Source organism: Balaenoptera borealis, assembly GCF_965194805.1.
Source record: "Balaenoptera borealis genome assembly, chromosome: 13".
Classification (NCBI taxonomy): Eukaryota; Metazoa; Chordata; class Mammalia; order Artiodactyla; family Balaenopteridae; genus Balaenoptera; species Balaenoptera borealis.
The window spans coordinates 43,132,447-43,154,508 of record NC_138870.1 but is presented as its reverse complement, the minus strand read 5'-3'; the positions used below and the strand labels follow the sequence as shown (position 1 = coordinate 43,154,508).

At 38.3% G+C, this 22,062-nt stretch overlaps 1 protein-coding gene and 1 long non-coding RNA gene across 6 annotated transcripts in view; one reads left to right on the top strand and one right to left on the bottom strand.

Annotated features, from left to right (window-relative positions):
* The window catches only part of DIP2B (disco interacting protein 2 homolog B), a 239,664-nt gene that overhangs the window by 38,679 nt on the left and 178,923 nt on the right, over positions 1-22,062 (bottom strand). For 4 of the 5 annotated variants that reach the window (XM_082352335.1, XM_082352336.1, XM_082352332.1 and 1 more), the window contains 13 exons: positions 21,795-21,886; positions 19,973-20,083; positions 18,197-18,320; positions 17,475-17,584; positions 14,524-14,626; positions 12,977-13,041; positions 10,815-10,908; positions 10,227-10,346; positions 8,655-8,769; positions 7,699-7,838; positions 6,912-7,048; positions 3,609-3,689; positions 636-763 (listed from right to left, as the gene is read on the bottom strand). In XM_082352335.1, the coding sequence (XP_082208461.1) occupies positions 636-763; positions 3,609-3,689; positions 6,912-7,048; positions 7,699-7,838; positions 8,655-8,769; positions 10,227-10,346; positions 10,815-10,908; positions 12,977-13,041; positions 14,524-14,626; positions 17,475-17,584; positions 18,197-18,320; positions 19,973-20,083; positions 21,795-21,886 (1,420 nt within the window). The remainder of the gene's footprint in view (positions 1-635; positions 764-3,608; positions 3,690-6,911; positions 7,049-7,698; positions 7,839-8,654; positions 8,770-10,226; positions 10,347-10,814; positions 10,909-12,976; positions 13,042-14,523; positions 14,627-17,474; positions 17,585-18,196; positions 18,321-19,972; positions 20,084-21,794; positions 21,887-22,062) is intronic. The other variant, XM_082352333.1, reaches the window with a different exon arrangement.
* The window catches only part of LOC309610124, a 103,542-nt gene continuing 82,249 nt past the window's right edge, over positions 770-22,062 (top strand). Inside the window, exon 1 of the long non-coding RNA XR_014233729.1 lies at positions 770-3,123. This is a non-coding gene — a long non-coding RNA (uncharacterized lncRNA). The remainder of the gene's footprint in view (positions 3,124-22,062) is intronic.

The window sequence follows — 22,062 nt, the reverse complement described above, 5'->3', positions numbered from 1 at the left end:
CATTACAAAAAACTATACATTTCAGGAACTGGTTCTCTAGTGGTTTAATTTTTCTACTGTTTGAAAAACGGACACCAGGATTGCTTTAAAGACATATATCCATGACTGAAAACTACTGAACAGGACATCAATTACTCAAATATATGCCAAATATCTTTTCTTGAGTTAATAAGCAAAGAAAAAAGGATATCTAATTGACTTCATCCATGGAATTTGAAATTAGCACTTATGTACTATGTCAATCTCTACATTAAAATGGTAATAATTTAGCGTGAAGTAAGAGAACAATTCTTAGATGTAAATTCCTACAGAGTAGCATCTATCTCAATTAGACTGAATGGGGCGACTTCTGTATTGAAGGAATGTAGGAAGTTCAGTGTTTCAGAAATCTCCTCAGTCTTCAGGATTCAACAAACAGTAGTAATTAAAAACTGAAATACAGGATATGGTTACAGCTTCTCAATTACAGCCAAAGAACCAGACATTTTAAGATAAGTAATCAAAGCCTGGTTTCTGCTACACTTAATCAAAAACAACCTAATCTAGAGCATCTACAGAATACCACTCAAATCACCCTATAAAGATATCTTTAGATTCCACCGGAAGTGCTAACCTTTGAACTCTGTACTACTCACCTTCCTCTATAAACAGTCTTTATTGATTCAACAGCCAATCCAGTAGCAACAATGTCATCAGCATTATGTCTTCGACCACTAACCATCAGTAACCCATCCATTTTTCCAACCACGAAAACCAAGCTGCCCTGAAAGGTAACAATGATTTACATAATTTAAATAGCAAAACAGACATTTTACTTCCTGCCTTGAAATAAATCTCATAAAAACTGTAGGAAAGAAAATATCGTATTTTATGGATTCTAAAAAAGTGTTTCACATCTCAACATCTCAGAATCAGTGGCATCTTACAATTAATGCGGTCTTAATAGTGTATAAGAAGGGAATCCATTCATATTCATTCTTTTTTAATTAATTAATTAATTTATTTATTTATTTATTTTTGACTGCACTGGGTCTTCATTGCTGTGCGCAGGCTTTTCTCTAGTTGCGGCGAGCGGGGGCTACTCTTCGTTGCAGTGTGCAGGCTTCTCATTGGGGTGGCTTCTCTTGTTGCGGAGCATGGGCTCTAGGCGTACGGGCTTCAGTAGTTGAGGCGCGCAGGCTCAGTAGTTGTGGCTCGCAGGCTCTAGAGCGCAGGCTCAGTAATTGTGGTTCATGGGCTTAGTTCCTCCGCGGCATGTTGGGATCTTCCCGGACCAGGGCTCAAACCCGTGTCTCCTGCATTGGCAGGCGGATTCTTAACCACTGTGCCACCAGGGAAGCCCCATATTCATTCTTAGGGAGGAATTTTATTTTATTTTTTTGCCGCACTGCAAGGCATGTTGGGATCCTAGTTCCCCGACCAGGGATCGAACCTGTGCCCCTTGCAGTGGAAGTGTGGAGTCTTAACCACTGGACCACCAGGGAAGTCCCAGGGAGGAATTTTATAAGAAAGCAACTAGGATGCCAAATGAGCACAGTTCATTTTCCCAGCCATGATTATGTATTAGTTCATTTTCTGTACTTATTCATGGGATGGATGCAGAGGGGAAAATTGTTAGACCATTTAACACTGGAATTAGGAAGAGAGTAAAACAGTTTTAATGTGAGAATGAATGTCTCAGATTTATAAGGGTAACATTTCCACCCGGTAATATTAGAAATAAGTTAATAAAGAAAGGTCTAAGGAATTGTAGGAGCCTCTCCTTTCTAAAAAAATAACCGAGCTGCAGGAAAGTCTGCTGTCAAAGTCTGCTGTCCTCAAAGCATCACTGTATAAATAATTCTATTATTTATTATTTCATATAATTTTTATCAATAATTTTCCCAGACCCATTTGCAATAAATTAACTTTTCCCATTCATTATAGAATTCCTAAGTTTTTGGACCATCTACATATATTGAATTATCTAGTAGTCATCTCCATTTGAATGTCACTAATTGATTTACTAAGCACAATGTAGTGCCATACACTGACTAGGCCGTACACTGACTAGGCTTTGTAAGTAAGACATAATCTCTAGTCTCAAGAAGCTACTGGCCCATCCTGTCATCCCGGAAGACAGAAGAAAATCAGCCATTTTCAACACAGTCTGAAAAGTCCTACGGTGGAAGTGAATAAAGAGAACAAGACAGTCACTGCTAGTCCTCCAACATCTATTTTTCCATTTCTTTCACAGTAGTAGAATTTCTAGCTGGGCATGGCTGACCAAAACAAAGCCTGCATTTCAGCCTCCCTTGCAGCTATGTGTGGCCAGGTGACTAGTTCAGAACAACGAGATATAAGTAGAAGTGTTGCTCAGCAGCTTCAGGGAGTTTCTCTTAAGAGATAGTAGGACTACACCCTTTCTTCTGTCCTGTTTCCTGGAATGCAGATGTGATGGCTGGAGCTCCATCTTGGACCTCAATAGTGGAGTGGAAGCTAAAAGGAGCCGGGTCTCTGAGAATTTCTTGGTGCTGAGTGAAGAAGTCAAGACAGTAGGTGTAGATGTCTCTTTCTAGGAGAGTGATTCTCTTAGAGGTATGTCCTCAACCCCACTGTCACCCATAAATGGTGGGGAAGAAATAAAATAAAATTAGATCTTTTCTTATAGAACTTGAACTGTTATGAGGAGAAAAAAGAGAGGGTAAGGAGGTAATTAAGAGATGGAGGGAGGTATGTGGGCTCAACTATGATAATGAAGGTCTATTACTTACAAAATAAAATCCAAACTTCCCATTATGTCATGCAAAGCCCTTCATGCTCTGCCTCTCTGCCTTCCTCACCGGCTCATGAAACTAACTGTGAGCTCTTTGAGAACAGGTTTTGTAACCTAATTGTCTCTGTAAACCCAATGCCTGTAAATACCATCTGCTGAGAAATGAATTGTTTTCATTCAGAGAATTTACTGTTACACCTGGTGTAGTACTGATAATCTGTATGAAAATGATTTGTACACTATTATGGTTTCCCTTTGCTATTTTTTTTTTTTTTTTTTTTTAGAAATTTCATGTAATGTCTGAAACATTTATATTAACATATTTCCATACAAATACAAATATAAGATTTTTAGAAATTTCATGTAATGTCTGAAACATTTATATTAACATATTTCCATACAAATAACCCAATGAAAGTTTAGTATTAGTTGTTTTGTTTGTTTTTTTATACTGCAGGTTCTTATTAGGCATGAATTTTATACACATCAGTGTATACATGTCAATCCCAATCGCCCAATTCAGCACACCACCATCTCCCTTTGCTATTGAAGGTAACTTTTTCAGCACTCTTCTAACTTACTGAAATATATTAATCAAATCAATGCAATGTAGGAAGAAGAAGTGAAAAGAGTTTTGAAAATAAAAGATAATGTCTTAGTTTGAAGGAATAAAATGAATTTGGGTAACTGGAGGAATAAACATTACTCATTTTATGACATTTTTACAGGAACTGCTCTAAATATAAGTTAAGTGGCCCTGTAATACTCTTGGACTAATAAGAATTTGTTCTGTGAACTAAAGCACAAATATTTGGATCAGATGCACCAAAACAAATATGAAAGTGTCACTTACTGGCCCTACAAACCCCAGTAATCCCGACCGGATGAACGGTACATCCCCAACAGGAGAGCCTGCGGAATTCAGTGGAATCACCTAAAAGACAGCAGAAAGTGAAAATGTTAGCTTAAAAAAAAAAGTATTTGATTTTTAAAAAGTCTTAAAAAAAAAATAAAACAGTAATACATGCTTGTTGAAAACTAAAATTATAAAAAATAGTGAATCCAGTAATCCACCTGCTTAAGACATAACAAACATTTATAATTTGTTGTTTATCTCTCCAGACTTTTTTAGATTCACATATTAACATACTAAGAATTTTTTTAAGGGATCATATTATATATACTATTTTGTAACTTGCTTTTTCACATATTATATGTGTTTCATATAGTATATGTATTTTGGATAGCTTTACAAGTTGGTAATAGTCAATCTAGCTCTCTTTGTACAAGAATTCTATAATATACCATCACATGGGGGGATGAGATAACATAGCCCTTGGAGTCAGATGTAAGTTCAATGTCTGTCTCTGCCACTTACTAGTAATGTGGGCCTTGGGAAGGTTCCTGCATTTCTCTAAACCTCAGTTTCTTTAGCCATAAAATGGAACTCTCAATGCCTATCACAGCCTTAGGGTAAAGATCAAGGGAATATAAATAGATTTGTAGATGCAAGCACAGTGCCTGGCCTAGAGTCGGTACTCAGGAAACCATCAGTATTAGCACTATTAGAATGTAACCAGTCTTTCTGGCTAGGTAGGTCATTCTAATTTTTCACTATTACGAACAGTGCTTTACTGAATACTGCTGTACATATTTCTGTGCATTTGTACAAAAGGCATGAGTCTTTTCAATTTTAACAGTCTGTCCTATGAAATTATTATAGCAATTTACACTCCACCAATACTGTATTAGAATGTTTTTCCCATACTCTGGCTAATATTACATGTTATCAATTTTTCTAAACTTTGCCCATCTGGTAGGCAAAAAAAGAAATCCCACTGTTATTTTAGTTGCATTTCTTTATTACTAACATGGATGAATTTCTTTTCCTTTGTCTACCGGCCATTTGTATTTCTTTTGTGAATAGACTGGTCATACCTCCTGTCTATTATTTCTATTTGATTGGATTTTTCCCTTTAATTTTTAAGACTTCTTTTTTTACACAGGGAACAACTATAACAAGAGCTAACATTTATAAAATGGCTATCATGTGCCAGGCACGGGTGTAAATACAGTTAATTCTCAAGAAAACCCTATGAAACAGAATTAATATTTTCATTTTACAGATGAGAAAGGCACAGAGTTTCATTTGCCTCATATCAAATAGCTAGTAAGAGATGACAATGGAAAATTAGCTCTTTGCATTCATATGTGTTGCAAAGTTTTTCTCACCAGAAGCTTTTTTTTTTTTTTTTTTTCTGGCTGCACCACACGGCTTGTGAGATCTTAGTTCCCCAACCAGGGAATGAACCTGGGCCCTCAGCAGTGAAAGCAAGGAGTCCTAACCACTGGACCGCCAGGGAATTCCCTACCAGTAGCTTATTTTTAAAATACACTTTTATTTTCTAAGCAGCTATTTTTAGATCTTTTGTTCTAGTGAAGTGTTAACCACATTGAAAAATTCTCTCAGGGTTTAAATATAAGAATCCAGTAAGAAAAATATTAGAAACTTTAATTTGCAAAACCAGTGCAACAGTTTTCTTCTCCTTTTTTGGTTAGTATTATTATTGTACTTCACTGTCATTAAATTTATCCTGCAGATTTCAAAATTTCTTCATCACTATGGACCTAGCAGCTTAGTAACAAATCTGAGAATTTTAGCTAGGCACTTGCCCTCCCAGGGGAGGCAACGTAATAAAATATTATTAGTATCTTCAAACACTGCTTGAAGATCTTATTTATATAAGGAAAATGCAATGAAGAAAAACTCAGATATTGGAAACATATGTAGTCCAAGCACTTAAAAGTAAGAGAAATAAGGTGAGATTTAAATTAGTAAAATGTATAAAAACTCAGCAGAGATAACTAGTCACCTGTGAAAGTAAACCAAGAGAATGGCAGTAAACATGTGCTTTAAGAGTTTATGAATTGGTCACAACTTTTGAAGGTAGGCCAAGAATGTAGTAGTGATAGTGATGGTGATGGTGATGGTGATGGTGATGATGATGATGATGATGATGATGGTGGTGGTAATAATAGACATTTAGTAATTTATATTATACCATTTTAGGCTGTATAAACATAGATGATGGAGCCTTTTTCAGCCACCACATCACACCACACATACAGATAACACTCTCCTGCCATTTACATCTATTATTACATAATTACATGCACTGACTTTCAAGTGGGATGGTAGACAGATGTGCCCTGCCATATTGAGACTGAGAACCACTAGTCTAGGTTATAGAAAAGGAAAGCTCAAAGACTGAAAATTGGCAGTGGTCATATAAGCCCTGTCTAGTGTGAAGGGGACATGGCCCATAAACTGGAGTTCTCTTTTCCCTAAAAGGTACCCTGTGGCAGGTTAATCCCAATTAGGAAATACAGACAATTAATTATGCCTGTTCTGATTTCCAGGCTCACCAGGCAAACTTTCATTACAATTTGGCTTCACATGCAGAACTGCCTGCAGAAAAACGATGTGCTAGTTCCACTGAAATATGAGCTATTTGAGTTTTATGTATTTTCCTGATGTACCACAAGCATGGAGAATAGTGCCAGACATGCAGAAGGTGCTCAGTAAATATTTCTCTCACTGAAAGACTGAATAACGGCAACAATCTGCCCCTGTGACAAGCCAGGTTTTCATTTTTCATTAGGAAGCTGGCATTCTGTTTTACATCAGTCTTTACAAGCGTGGTTAACTCGAGTCTACTCTTGAGAGATGGATCCATTCTCACTGCACTCTCAGAATTAAATTTTGGGTCTTATAACGCTCAAACCATGGCACATTCACCAGGGTGAATTTCTGTGAGGCCTCCTACTCTTAATATATGTAAGAGATAAACAAGGGCACTTCCTGTGTGCCAGGTACTGGTCTAAGCACTCTATAAACATTAACTCATTTAGCTCTCACAACATTCCTATGGTAGATACTATCATTACTCACATTTTAAAAAGAAGGAAATTGGGGCACAGAGAGGTTAAGCAGCTCAACTAGTGCACGGCAGTCAGGGCTGGACCTCGGGCAGTCTAGCTCTGGAGCACACACTCCCAACAGCTACGCTGTGCTATTTCCCGTCAGCTAGCTCAGCTGCCCTAGTGACACTGACCTCATGCAGCACATTCCCCGTGAAACTTTAACGTCACGTACCTCAAATGTATTTTTTGTCACACCAGCAAGCCCAAAGTACATCATGCCTCCTGTTCTGGAGCTGACACAGATTTCTCCAATTTCATCTGTTTTGCAGAGCTGGGGAGGTCCATCGGGCCTCACAATGCACATCGTCCCTAGTGTACAGAAAGTATAGTCAAGGGACAGTCTGGAAAACCTTCGAAAATACAGCCTCATCCTTGTGAACCCACGAAAGTTTTGCATTCACTGAGTGGCATTAAGTAAGAATACCAAACAGGAATGTTAAAAACAGACCTGACGCTACATAGGTATATCTGAAATTTCCATCTTTCATCCCTGATAATAAAGAATTTTTTAAGTTCAGCAAATAAAACATACAATAGATGCAGACCGAAGCTTTTAAAGACAGTAACTTATTAAAAATGACTGCAAAGTCCAAAGAAACAGGTTAAATTAATTTACCCTTACACAGATCAAATTCAAACACGCAGGAAGCAATGTACTCTTAACTTTCTGCCAGCCCATCGTCTTGGCAATTACAGTGAATACCGGACAACTTTAGTATCACTCAGTACTTAGCTTTCCACGTGAACAACTGTAACTGAAACATTCACAATTAAATCATCCAATTTCTGCTGGAAATAAGTATGATTAGAATCACTTAACTCTTAGAGAGGCTTTGAGAAATTAAGTGACTTAGTACTAAATTTTGGATTCCTGGTTTTGGATCTCATATTTTATCAGGCTCCACTATCTCTAAAGACGAATCTTCATGAAACACCAAATGGTGCTCCTGAGAACTCACCCCCGGGCATTACATGTCCCACATCCTGAACCGTCAGTGCTGAATTTTTATCTTCAGTATTGACCCGTATTACCCCATAGCTCAATCCATTCATGGAGAGAATGGCTCTTCCCGGCAAAGGCGCCCCTGGAACTCCAGGCCTGAAAACAAAATAAACTCATGAAATTTGGCAAATTAAATGATACTAAGAGAAAGTATGAACATGTAGGAAAGGTAATTTCCTCTGGCTACCACACACACAAAAATCCGCATTTTTCTCTACCCAAAACATGCCAAATTAATCAAATTTACATGTGCAAAACATGGTGAACTTTCATTCAGATGGAAAAAGTAAATTTTAATCAGTTGTTAAGAATATACTGGCTTGCAAGGGGGAGGGGGAGGGAGCGGGATGGACTGGGAGTTTGGGGTTGGTAGATGCAAACTATTACATTTAGAATGGATAAACAACAAGGTTCTACTGTATAAAAAAAAAAGAAGGTATATATGTGTATAACCAAGTCACTTTGCTGTACAGCAGAGACTGGCACAACACTAAATCAACTATACTTCAATTAAAAAATAAATAAATAAAAGGAATATACTGGCTTGGGTGTACTCTCTATATAGGTACTTTGCATATATATAAGTTCTTGCAAAGCAGACTTTGCAAGAACAGTCTACTTGTAGTCTAAGATGCTAACTAAGGATTGTGAAGGGCAAAACAAGACAGAAAAAGAACTAATTCACAAATACAAGATGATAATAACTAAAGTAAAATTTCAGTTTACCAGTTACACTTAGGGCAAGAGTGGGAAAAATAAATGAGATGCTTCAAACTGCTTTACAAAGTCATTTTCACTTTCAGGATTATGAAGCAGAAAATTAGATCACACCCCTTGTCATCACCTGGTCAATTCTGCACATTTGATCAAAGTTGTAACATACATCAAGAGCACCAACATTCTGAACGATACCTGCGGATTGCGACAGTCATGGCTTCGGCAGAAGTAGCACACGGACAGATGGCCTCAGTTTTCAGACCATGGCTTTGGAACAGACTCAGGAAGGCATCACAGGATGACACAGACCCTGAGGAGTTGAAACAGATCAACTTGAAAGCCAAAAATATGATTTTCATTATTGCAGGAAACTGGTAAAGAATAGAAAGCCGACACATCTGGACATCATCAATTCCATGCAAATATTTTACTGTGCCTGTGAAATGGTTGATAGGTTTCAAGGACAAACAAATGCTCATCTAGCCCATGAAAGGTCAGTGACACTATAGAAAGTTACAACTTAAAATAAGGCTGCTCCTACCGAACTGCCCAACCAATAGCAGAGATGCACTGCAGGCAACAGGTAGCCAGTTTGGAAGCAAGCAACTCTTCCTGAAGTAACTACTGCAGTTTAGCCAGGGCATTACTAATACTCTGGCTTAGTTCCATCCTGTTCATGTATTCTCTGACTTGTTTCTTATTAAGGTCAGTCCCAGGTCTGTGTTTTATACCAAGATGATCATTGTGACTACTGACCAAAATCCACTGATGACAAAGAACACAGTAGTATCTAATGCTTTACCTGATTCTACCCTGTGGAGCCTCAAGATGTTTGTGCTTGTCAGGAAAAGCAGGCAACACGGTAAGGTCTCTAAAAGCTTTTACAAACTCCTTAGATTTGGTGACAGGGAATTTACATAAAGTCCAGACACTTGGCTATATCAAGTTACCTTCTCATAGCTCTTTTTAGTTACATGATAGAGAAAGGAACTAAATGAGTGAGCGTGGAGTGGTTTTAAAAGCTTACAGATCCATCAAATGATGAATGACTATATAAAATGTAGTATATCTATACAACAGAATATTATATGGCAATATAAAGGAATAAAGTACAGACACAGGCTACAACATGGAGGGACCTTGAAAACATGCTAAGTGAAAGGAGCCGGTCACAAAGGACCACATATAGCATGACTACATTTATGTGAAATGTCCAGAATAAACATATAGAGACAGGGAGTAGATTAGCAGTTGCCTAGGGCTAGGGGACAGAGGATGGGAAATGGGGAGTGACTGCTAATGGGTATGGGGTTTCTTTTGGGATGATGATGTTCTAAATTCAGGTCAATGGTGATAGTTGTACAACTAACTCTGTGAATATACTGAAACCACTGAACTGTACTTTATTTTTTTTAAATTTTTTAAAAGATTTTTTTTGATGTGGACCATTTTTAAAGTCTTTATTGAATTTGCTACAATATTGCTTCTGTTGTTTTATGTTTTAGTTTTTTGGCCAGGAGGCATGTGGGATCTTAGCTCCCCGACCAGGGATCGAACCCACACCCCCCTGCATTGGAAGGCAAATTCTTAACCACTGGACTGCCAGGGAAGTCCCCCATGGAAGGGTACTTTAAATGGGCAAGTTTTATGGTATGTGAATTATCTCTCAATACAGATATTAAAAAAAAATGCTTACAGAAAGGGGATGAAAACCTCAGACTACCAAAGGAAAGGATATTCCCAGACTGACACTCTAGAAATACTCACAGGGATTAGCTCCGTCAGTCACAATCAACATGCGGAGGGAGCTCAAGCTCACATCTCTCTGGTCCCGATGTGCCATCATAGCCCAGTGCAAGTCTCGGCATTTTACTAAAGCAACCTTGGCTATAAATGCAAAAGAGATAAAGTCTATACACACATGTTAAATTTGGTAGATATTAATATATTATAATAAAAACATTTTTACTTATTTTAGGAATCATGATTTTCACTTAGAGAAAATAAAAAAGGTTTCAAAGAAATTGTTCCAGGTGCTCCGAGGCAGCGGCGACTGACTGGACACACGACTGCCTTGCTCACTGTAACCTGCAGGCAGGCCTCGTACCCTAGCCGAGGAAGCTTCGAACACCAAAGCACCCAATAAATCTAATTCAGGGCCCAGATTCAGGCACAATTCTTAAGAATGGACACCAACTGAGATGAACTAGACAACATATCTAATTTTTTAATAACCAAACTCTAAAATCTGTCAAGGCACCAAGGCATAGAATTATGTCTCTAGAAGAGCAATTTGAAAATCCCTGAAATTGCAAACAGTCACATAATCAAAGCTTAGATGCTGTGTGTAACTACCTTTGTGGGCATGTACTCTTTGGACCCAAGAGAGAGGGCAAGTCTTCATAACAGAGTAGGGTACACTAATTGTATGCATCTTATTCATTACATTCTGAAAAGCAAAGAAAGATAAAAAGTAATCAATACCTAATACATACTTAGCATTTTAAAACTGAACTGATATTTCGTTAACAATTTTAACCATACAATACTCAAACACATGCTCTTTGAAAAAAAAAATGAAAATATTAACTATAAGGTTGAAGCCTCCTTTGCTACCTATTCTCAAACCTGGTTCCCTTCTTTCTTCCTCAGAGATAATCATTGTTATGAATATGCCATGGATCCTTCCAGTCTTTTTCCCATGTATTTACATATATATTCATCCCCAGAGAAACATAAAAGTATTTTTAACATAAAAGGCATCACACTATACATATATCTACAACTTGCTTTTTTTTCACTTAAATTGTTCCAGAGCTATATCTATGTACATCAGTATAAGAGATCTATACAATTTTTTTGACCTGCTGCATAGTATTCTATAGTATGACTGTACCACAATTTATTTGGGCATTTCCCTATTATTGACAATTTTTTTTTGCAATTACAAACAATGTTTCAAGGAACATATTTATACTCATTTCCCTGGCACGTGTGTAAGTGTTTCTCTAGGGTAGGTACAGAAAATTTGTACTGCTGAGTCATAGGATGTGTGCTTTTACCACTGAACAGATAACTGCCAAACTGCTCTCCAACCCTCTAAGTGCTTTCATCATGTTTATGCTTGCCACATACCACAAAGGGCTGGGTCTTACACAGCAAGAAATCAACGTTTCCCTGTCGTTTACCGGAGATCCTGCCCAGACCTGTTAGGTGTTTGGGTAGATAAAGCTGAGGAACCTGAGGGGGTCATGCAATCTGGTGTCTCTCCTGCCACCCAAACCGAACATACCCAGGACCCCCTGTCCCCAAAGAGACCCAGCCTGACAGAGTAGTTAAGTCTTGGTACTTAGACTAGCCATTTTGTTCACCACCCAAGTGGCCCAAGGATACCAAAATACCACTGTAAACCTCTTTTTCCTCCCTCCCCCAAGTTTCTAGCTACGGTGACAAACTTTTGGATTTCAGGGAAAGAATGGTGTGTATAACTAATTCTTCACTCGTGCCCCTATCTTGCTCTGTGTAGCAGAGAGAGAAGATTCCCTCTAACTCCTTACAAGGGTTTCTTAACCGCTGATAAAAAAAACAAAATGGGAAGGACTTTAGAAAAGAGCTAGAAAGCATGTATGCTCAAGGAATAAGGTTTTTTTAAAAAATAATTTGAGGGGTCCTGGGAGAAAAGGGAAACCGCTCCTCTTCCCCATGCTTCATTTCCTACTCTTTCTCTGACTCCTGCAATGTGTGACGAGATACTCTCAAAGGTCCTTTCAACTGCAGGATACTGTATCTCGTCTCTCTCCCCTCCTAATCAGCACACTCCATATGTAGCTTTTTCCCACTTGAAATGTCCCCCCTTCTACTTCCACCCCCCAAATATCTCTATATGGCTACACCTTACCCATTTTTTAGTCCAACTCAACTGTCACCTCTTCCATAAAAATTGAGGCCACAGCTGGGAGGAAGTCACCTTTTTCTAACTCCCTTAGGATGGTACCTGTTCCTCTGTTATGGAAAGCAGTCTCATCTACCTTGTTATTCTACTCTTTCATTGCAGCATGGACTCATTCAAGACATTTTGTCCAATGGAAAGGTTCGATATTATTAAACACAGTTGCAAAGTTCCAGATATATTTAAGTAATCTTTTCTTCAGAAAAGAGAAGAGGTGACTCTCATAGTTTTTTGAAAATTATAAATAAACATATAGTCATGTGCAGAACTTTTTAAGCTTTGAGTCATCATAGCAGATATTTAAAAGATTTTTGATCCTAAGTTCTCCTACATACTATTATGTGAAAGATATGCCCAACCACACAACGAAGAAAAAACAGAATTACATTCTCCTTTAAAAAAATCACCATTCGTATCACAAAATCAAATTCCCCTGGAAGATACTACTGACCTTTTAGGGGCTTAAATTTCAAACAAGCCCGGAGTGATGCTGTGGTTACACAGCACACACAGTGACCCGAATCATAAGCACAATTTACACTAAAGGCCTTGATTCTGTGTAGCTTACCGCAAACATGCCATGCCATAGCCCAGCATCCTTCTTAAAGTCTAAAACATTTACTACTGTTTCCCCTAAAAGAGAAAAAAATAGGAAAAAACACAAGGAAATCATCTTTAGTGTTAAGTAGCAAAATTATGTCACTTGCCTCTATTAAACAACTGATTTGGTACTTTTAAAGAAACCACTAAAAGTTCTCAGGGTCTTCTAATTACTTGAGGGTCCCCTCAAATTGGCTGGGGGACTGATCACAGGGTGACGTGGTCACAGAAGAAACAATGAGTTTGGAATTCCTTGACTTTGGCACTGTCTTCGAGATAATTTTTTCCTAATTATATAAGGAACACATGTTTGTTTTAGAAACTTTGGAAGTTTCACAAGCGTATGTAAAACATTATACTTCCTAAGGAAAACAAGGGGCTTCCCTGGTGGCGCAGTGGTTGAGAATCCGCCTGCCAATGCAGGGGACAAGGGTTCGAGCCCTGGTCTGGGAGGATCCCACATGCCGCGGAGCAACTGGACCCGTGAGCCACGGCTACTGAGCCTGCGCGTTTGGAGCCTGTGCTCCGCAATAGGAGAGGCCGCGACAGTGAAAGGCCCGCGCACCGCGATGAAGAGTGGCCCCCGCTCGCCGCAACTAGAGAAAGCCCTCGCATGAAACGAAGACCCAACACAGCCAAAAATAAATACATTAAAAAAAACAAAAAAAAAACAAAAAATGTTGGTGTATGTATATATCTATATATTATATCTACATACATGCACATATAATTCTAAGCTTATATAATTATAATGCTTACATAGAGATAGATACTTGACTAGCAAAATTGGCACATACTGCCCTGTATCTAATTTGTTTCCACTTAATGATATACTGAAACAATCTTTAATATTCAAGAACATGAGTTTTAATACCTCAGCGTATAACCCATTATATGAATGTATTATATAATAATCAACTGCATTTGTTGGCATTTTGATTGATTTCATTACACACACGCACATATATATTTTTAACCAGACAAGAATGCAGCTCTATAATGCTGCTATAATGAGCATGTATTAACTTGTTTCATTCTATGAAAGGAAAATAAAACACTAAAAAAATTAATATTGTGAAGAACATTCTAAGGGAAATAGTCATTACACAATATATATCAACACATCTAAAGTCCAACAACCCAGAACACATTTTTGTGTTTTAATTTGTGTTTTTTGGTAGCAGAATTTCTTTGACTCTAACTCCATACTGCTGGTGGCAGCTCTAACGCATGGGGAGATGGAGGTACCTGACATTCCGCAGCTAATAAGCACATGGTTTTAATTAGTTTTCTATTTCTGTACTCTAGAAATCATGCTTTACAGATTTGGTTTGCCCAGAATTTTAGTTCCTTTAAATTACAGCATATTTGTGAAAAAGAAGCAAGCAAGCCAAGAATGTGTCTCAGAGCATCTCCCTCTGAACGTCATTAACTGGAGTCCGGTCACCGAGCACGCTGCTCGTAGTCACACAGGTCTGAGCTCACAGTGCAGGCAGTCACGGGGTGAAGTCTGACCTTCAGAATAATTGCAGGCCTGGGACAGAGCTTGGCAGTGACACAGCATTGCAAGGCGGGACACTGTAACTCCCATGACACTCCCTTCTTTGCTTGTTTTATACTAGAAAAAAACACACAAAAACAAAAACACAAGAAACAACAAAATGGGTTATTTCAAATGACAAAACTAGAATCCAAAAACGAAACCCCGAAAAGCCATGACGATGGGCTGAATTTAACGTTTCATATAAATATCTGAGGCTATGCACTTGGGCCCCAAACTCTAATCACACAAAGATAGGACTGGGTAATGTCAAAGCTCAACAAAAGTATGTGTGAAAAATTCTTAAAAGTTTAATTAGTTGTCAGTGTGAAGTGGCTGCTAAAGAAGCTAAAACAAACATGTGACTTCAGCTGGGTTAACAGAAGCACAGTATCAAATACACGGTAAGAGCAAGAGCTAAAGGTGTGGAAGCTGTGGTCCCTGTCTATCAGCAGCTCCCGGCTGGGAGGGGAGACTGGGAAATGGCCTATTCACTCCTCCAAATCAATCAACTATAATTTCGCTTTTACCTCGATGCTCCACTCAAGTTGCTTTTTACCAAGATCAGTCACGTTTTTATTGTTAAATCAAAAGCACATATTGCATATGGTACTTTATCAGACCTTTCTGCAATATCTGACACCTCCTTTCTTGACACTTTCTCCTTCCTTGGCTTTTGTGATACTCCTCTTTCCTATTCAATATTCTCTCTCTCTTTCCTTTCCCTCCACTTTCTCTGCCCATCCCTTGAATGTTGGCATTCCCTGAACGTTCTGTCCTTCCTCTTCTCTTTTCACTTTAATTCATCAGGGTACCACATTCCTGATGACTCCCAATTCTCTACTTCCAGCCCAGACCTCTCTCCAGAGATCCAGACTCAGTGGGTCAACCCTTCCCCTCGAATGACCCGTAGTCCTGTGAAACGCAGCCAACACCACCCCTCTACCTTTCGCCCATGAAAACTTTTCTTGCTGTACTTCCTATCTTAGCAAAGGATGCCATCCATCATCTATCCAGTTGCCCAAGTCAGAAACCCAAGTGTCTTTCTTGCCTCTGCCCTCTCCAGAGTTAGTCACTAAGTCCTGCCTCTTCTATTTCTTACTGTATCTTAATTCCATCCAACCACTTTTCTCCATCCCCATCACCATGAACTTGGGCTCACCTGGATAACTATAAAAGCTCCCTGTTTCCCTTCTTAAACCCACCAAACAGATAAATCTTTTAACAACATATTTATTATTATCTCTCTTCTGCTGACAACCCTTTAAAAGCTCCTTATTACTCACAGGATACTTGAAACTCACTAGCAATGTCCTGTGGGTAATAAGAGGGTCCCAAGTGAAAACTGCAAGTTAATTCAGAATAGCAGAAGCTTAGAAATGTAGAGGACAGTGGCTCTACATGAGATCAGAGAGCTAAGCAGGGGCCACATAATGAAGGGCACTTCACCTTTTAGGAAGAACCAATAAAGAAGCCTGAAAAGGAGTGGTGAGCTGAGTAGTCAGGGAAGCCAGTGAGCAGTTTTAAGGGGGATGAAGGGGTGAACCATGTCATCACTGGGAGATGATATGGATTGAGAGCTAAATTTGGTATTTTATTCACCTGTTTACTTGTCATTTAAATGTACCCAGATCCCTTCCAACTTTAAAAGCAATCCTCCTTCTATCCAACATCACCACGTTACCTCATAGCTACTACCCACTCTCTTCCCTTTTATAGCCAAAGTTATCACTACAGGGCTCAAGTTGGGTGGATTTTTTTCCCCAAATTTTTTTTTAAATTTATGGATGTTTATTCATTAATTCAGCAAACAGTTGGTGAGCATTTACAAATATGTCTCAAGCAAGATGCAGCGTACTCAAGGGCATAGCTTTTAGAGTGAAACAGATATGAGTTTGAGTCCCAGCTCTGTCAACTTTGAGTCAAAGGTTTTAGACAAACCTTTGGTTGGTTACTCAAGTTAAAGTCTTAGTCTCCTCAGTTACTAAGCAGGTTTAATTACAGCCCCCCACCTCACAGGGTACTTGTGAGGACTGACTGAGATAATGCATATAAAGCACTTGGCCTGGGCTTCCCTGGTGGTGCAGTGGTTTAGAATCCGCCTGCCAATGCAGGGGATACGGGTTGGAGCCCTGGTCCGGGAAGATTCCACATGCCGCGGAGCAACTAAGCCCCGTGAGCCACAACTACTGAGCCCGTGTGCTGCAACTACTGAAGCCTGCGTGCCTAGAGCCCATGCTCCGCAACAAGAGAAGCCACCGCAATGAGAAGCCCGTGCACTGCAACAAAGAGTAGCCCCCGCTCTCCGCAACTAGAGAAAGCCCGCGCGCAGCAACGAAGACCCAACACAGCCAAAAATAAATAAATTTAAAAAAAATAAAAATAAAAAAAAATAAAGCACTTGGCCTGGTGCCTGGTATGCAGTAGGACTTAATCCCTCAACTGAATTATGTTATCAATCAATCAAGTTCCTACACTAACCTTCAATACCAAACCCTCTAGCCATCTGTTTCTTCTTGCTCTTTATCTGTTAAATTTGTTCTTTTCAAGCACAGCTATTTGTCCTCCTCATTTCTCCAGTCTCTTGCTTCCCATCACCCCCCACCACTCCCATCCCCAAAGCAGCAGAAAAATATCTCTGCCAGTAAAGCATTTCTTAACCTCTGAACTTCTCTAAGTCTTTTGTAACTTTCTTATATGACAAGGATCAATTTCTTTGTTGTCTTTCTCTTGAATATATATTTATGTTCAAAATAATTAGAAAAGAAGGGCCACTATAAGGCATTTTACAAGCCAAAAGATGGAGATCTAACAAACCAGGAGGATCTACTAACATTAAAACTACAAAAGTTAGTTTTAAATTTTGTGGGACAGCAATTGAAGCCACAGGAAAAGCCAGAATGTACATCCTAGTCTCAGGACTTACCTCAATGTATGCTGGCTCTGTACCAGCAGGTGAGATGTGGGGTTGCCAGTCTTTAGGTGGCTTTGAAAGGTACTTGGAATCTGTTACAACCCATTTGAGCCGGGGCCAACCTAAATCAAATCCAAAATAAAGATTGAATTGCCTAAGCCATCAGGAAAGGAGTTCACAATGAATTGGTCATTTTAAATATCAAGAGACCAAATCAAGGTCATTTTATAATCAGTAAAATATCTTTATTAGTGTTTAGTGATAAATCACCAGACAATTATACCTTCTTTCAAAAGTACAATCGTTCCACATGCTAATTCCAGGCCTTGACATTACCTCAACAACTGGGAGGTCCATTTGGCAGTGGAAGTGCACTGAGTTTAGTGGTCTATCCTCTGTCTCTACATGTAGCATTTAGCTTTAGTGAACAGAGTGGTAGCTTTTCCAACCATCAGCATAAAGGTTAAGGGTGTGGGCTGTGGAATCAGACAGATTTGGGTTCAAATCGCTGCTCTGCCATATATTAGCTGTGACTTTGGGCAACTTACTTAACCTCTTTGTGTCTCAGTTTCCTCACCTGTAAAACGGGGATAATAATGGTACCTACTTCATAAGACTGTGAGAATTAAATAAGAAAATATATGTTAAGTACTTAGCTATTATTAAATTAAAACACTAATTAAAGCACTCAGCTTTAATTTTTAACTGATAATTCAGGTACAAATATTACTAACCTTTAAACTGTACAATTTCTCCATTCTGGGTTTTTGGCAATCCCTTTAGACAAACTTCACTGGTAAGAGCTAAGGCAATACCACAGCTTCCCAGCAAGAAGCCAATCTGCTGCCCTCCAGCATCCTGTGGAGGAAAGATAATGAGCAAGGTAGGGGAGTGAACGTGAGCATACTCAAGCCCAAAACCTGACACTTAGTGACACTCTGGCACTCGTGTGACACATTCATGGAACCCCCTGATATCTGGCAATTGTCAAAATCCAGTGACAATATGTTCTTCCAAATAATTTCTACAACACAATGATTTCCTGAGTGCAAATCACATTTTATTAATCTGACATTGCTAACGATGAATTCCACCAGCCAAATGTGACCATTTTAGTCAATGGTCAGCAACACTCCTCTTTTAGATTAATCTCAGGAAATGAAATAAAAGTGAACATAGTTAAGCTGTCTTGACCTAGCCACACCCCCAAATCCAAAAGCAAAGCAATTCAGGTCAGAACAAAATAAATAATGTAAATGGACACCAAATGCCCAAATTTACAATGAAAGTGAATGGACGGTTATATCCAAGTCCATATACTCCTTATTATTCTATTTTAAAGGAGGTAGATTTAAGCCTTACAGCAATAGCCGAGGAAAAAACCAAAAGAGAGAGCCTAAAGCATTTCCATTAAAATTTCATCTTAAAAGTATCATTATGAAACCACATAAACACTGCCAACTTAATAATTTAAGAACAACCCTATGATTTCCTGACCAATCTAAAGATACTATACCCACCAACCAGAGTTTCAGGCATGCTACCAATTTTTTTATTCCTTTCAGAAAATAATTTTTTTCTTATAAATCCATAGTCTCCACCATATTTGTCTTCACCATCAACTCCCAATAATAAACTGCACGAGAAAATTAGGGTCAAACAGCTCATGGAGAAATCATTCAGTTAAACTTTGACATCTGCCACATATGCTTATTTTAGTAGGACGGATGTGTGGTCAAAGTAAATTCTGTACCCCCGAGTAGTAACACAACATCACTGCATCACCCTTCGACTTAATGGAGGCCCCAGATGTTATGATACAGTTAAGGGAAATCCCTTCACAGAAAGGTTTCACCTATTGCAAATGTGGATTATCTGTAGTCTCTGAAGCAAGAGTGGTACTTTTTTTTTTGATGTGGACCATTTTTAAAGTCTTTATTGAATTTGTTACAATATCGCTTCTGTTTTATGTTTTGTTTTTTTGGCTCCGAGGCATGTGGGATCTTAGCTCCCCGACCAGGGATCAAACCCACACCCCCTGCACTGGAAGGCGAAATCTTAACCAGTGCACCACCAGGGAAGTCCCGAGAGTGGTACTTTTTTTGTTGTTGTTGGCTGTACCACGTGGCTTGTGGGTTCCTCGACCAGGGATTGAACCCAGGTCCACGGCACTGAAAGCCCGAGTCTTAACCACTGGACCGCCAGGAAATTCCCGAGTGGTATGCTTTATAAATGGTAATCGCTGAAAAGTCAAGTATGTCCCCATAACTTTTAAGTGATATATAATACTAGAAAAATTCTATCTTGGTTGAAAACAGGTTATTTTCATGAAACTTATAAATATTCATAAATAAATTTTCTACAGCTTTCATGTTTTTAGAAAGTGAGGCTAAGTACTTAAGAAAATGGTCAGACTATTTTTTAATGTTGTAACTGAGTCAACTGATCCAAGAACCCAATGCCTGCCATGTCGCATCAGGCTACACTTCTCTTAAATTTAGCAATGTTACCTTTCTGGTAAGAGGTACCTCTATAGGCACTGGAATCACTTCGGCCAAGAGACATCCATAAAAAGCCACCATAAACATGACTGGATCATTGTTGGGGTAAACCAGGGCTACCTATAATACATAATGACATTCAATACAGAGGAATAAGAGGAGACTAACGCTTTCAATGCCACTAAGTGATAGATTTATATATGACATTTATCATGAACACAACACATCAGACTATTTAATGGCCTAAAGAAAATTAAGTTATTGAGAAGGATGCACAAATCTAAAAAGATCTCTGTTATTCCCATGATTATACTAGGCACAATTCGGGGACTATAATGCAATTCATCATCATCACCATAAGAATTTTTCATTTAATCCTATTGGTGATTTAGCAGTAAACAACTCACCTTCAGTAGTAAGTTAATTACTTAGAAAACCTAAGGCAATTTACTTTAGTGCAGGGCTAAAGCAATAAAATTAATGTGATGGATCTCTCTAGATAGACTAACATATTAAAGAATAAGCCTTATATCTCTCTCAGAGAGAACCTACAAGAATTGATGGACTCAATTACCACTTTAGGGCAAACCTAAGGTTTCTTACTTTTTAACAAATTCATTGCATTAATCCTTACTCACTTAACCAATAATGCAAATATACTAGCAAGAAGGCATTTGGTAATAAATAGGTATAAGCAATACTGGCAGAAACCATTATGAATATAAAGTTAATTCATTTACAAAAGATAAACAGTGAAACCTCCATAATATGTTCAAACCTGTGATCTCACCTGTAACGCATCAGAGGTAACTGACCCATCCTAATTTCCTCAAGGAATGCAAAAACACAGAAGTCACGATTGTTGTGGAGTTTGTTACTTGGCTTGGATATTCACAGATTAATATTTGAAACTTAATTATGTCACTGGACTTTTGTTTTTCCCTTTCCTTCTCTCACTTACAAATCTCTTAACTCACTCCCAAGATAAGTTCAGTTTTGAACCTTCTAGAGTTCTCAAAAAAATACTAAATCCACAAGACATTTAAACAACCCATTTCCTTTCTGCACACAAGTGTCCATGTTGTTAGGAAGACACGAAATTACCTTCTTAGGGTTCAGTGAAGATTATGATACACTCACAAGTCATACATAAAAGTAAAAGCCATACTTTAGATGCCCTTTGCCAAAATGCAGAAGTATTAAAATCTTTAGAAGGCTAGTTTAGGAAATTTTGTAATCATGAGCCTACTAAAATGAATTCTGTTGTGTATGTAGCTGGTGTTTCATTCTACAAGTCCAAATGAAAAGTAATGTTTGATGATTAGAAGTAATTTTATTTATAAAGTGAATAAAACCTTTGAATATTGAAAAAAATTTTAATGTCACCTCTAATTTAAAAAGAAATTAATGATGTCAATTTGTTTCTTCTTAGAAGTAACATAAGTCTCCCTCCCTGTCCACACAAAACCCCAGAATATTGTTTTGAAAGTTTTATGGGGCATTTTTCAAAGAAAAAAATCCAAGAGTAAACTTGATTGCTATTTTTGTTGTCTAAATATTTAAATATTTATTTACAGAAAGACTTAGGTTTCTCTTTATTTTCATTAGTAAAGAGACATGTGAATATCCTTCAAACTATAAATGCAAGAATTATAACCTGGGTTGGAACCAAACCATTTTCATTTTCTAAGAGTAAGAGTTATATAAATTGTGCTGTTGTACATTAAAAATCCAGAATGTGCATGCTAGAAAACAATAAACATCACCTCCCTAAAACAAACAAACAAACAAACCCCCAAAAGCCAACCAACCAAACAAAAAAACCAATTACCCTGTCTCCAGGTTTTAATACAGGTTCATTTTTGGTCCCCAGTTTATTAAGCAGTGTGTAGGCCAACTTTAAACTTCTGCTCCACAACTTTCCTGGAAAAAGAAAACAGTCATATAGAAAAACACAGGCCTACTTCAGCAAGAGGGCATTCAGTTCATCAGCACACCGAATGAGATAACGGCCACTAGCAAATGATACATTAGACAAGCATCACCCTCAACACACAGAGAGGCCCTCCACCACAAAAACTGCTTTACAGTCACTCTAG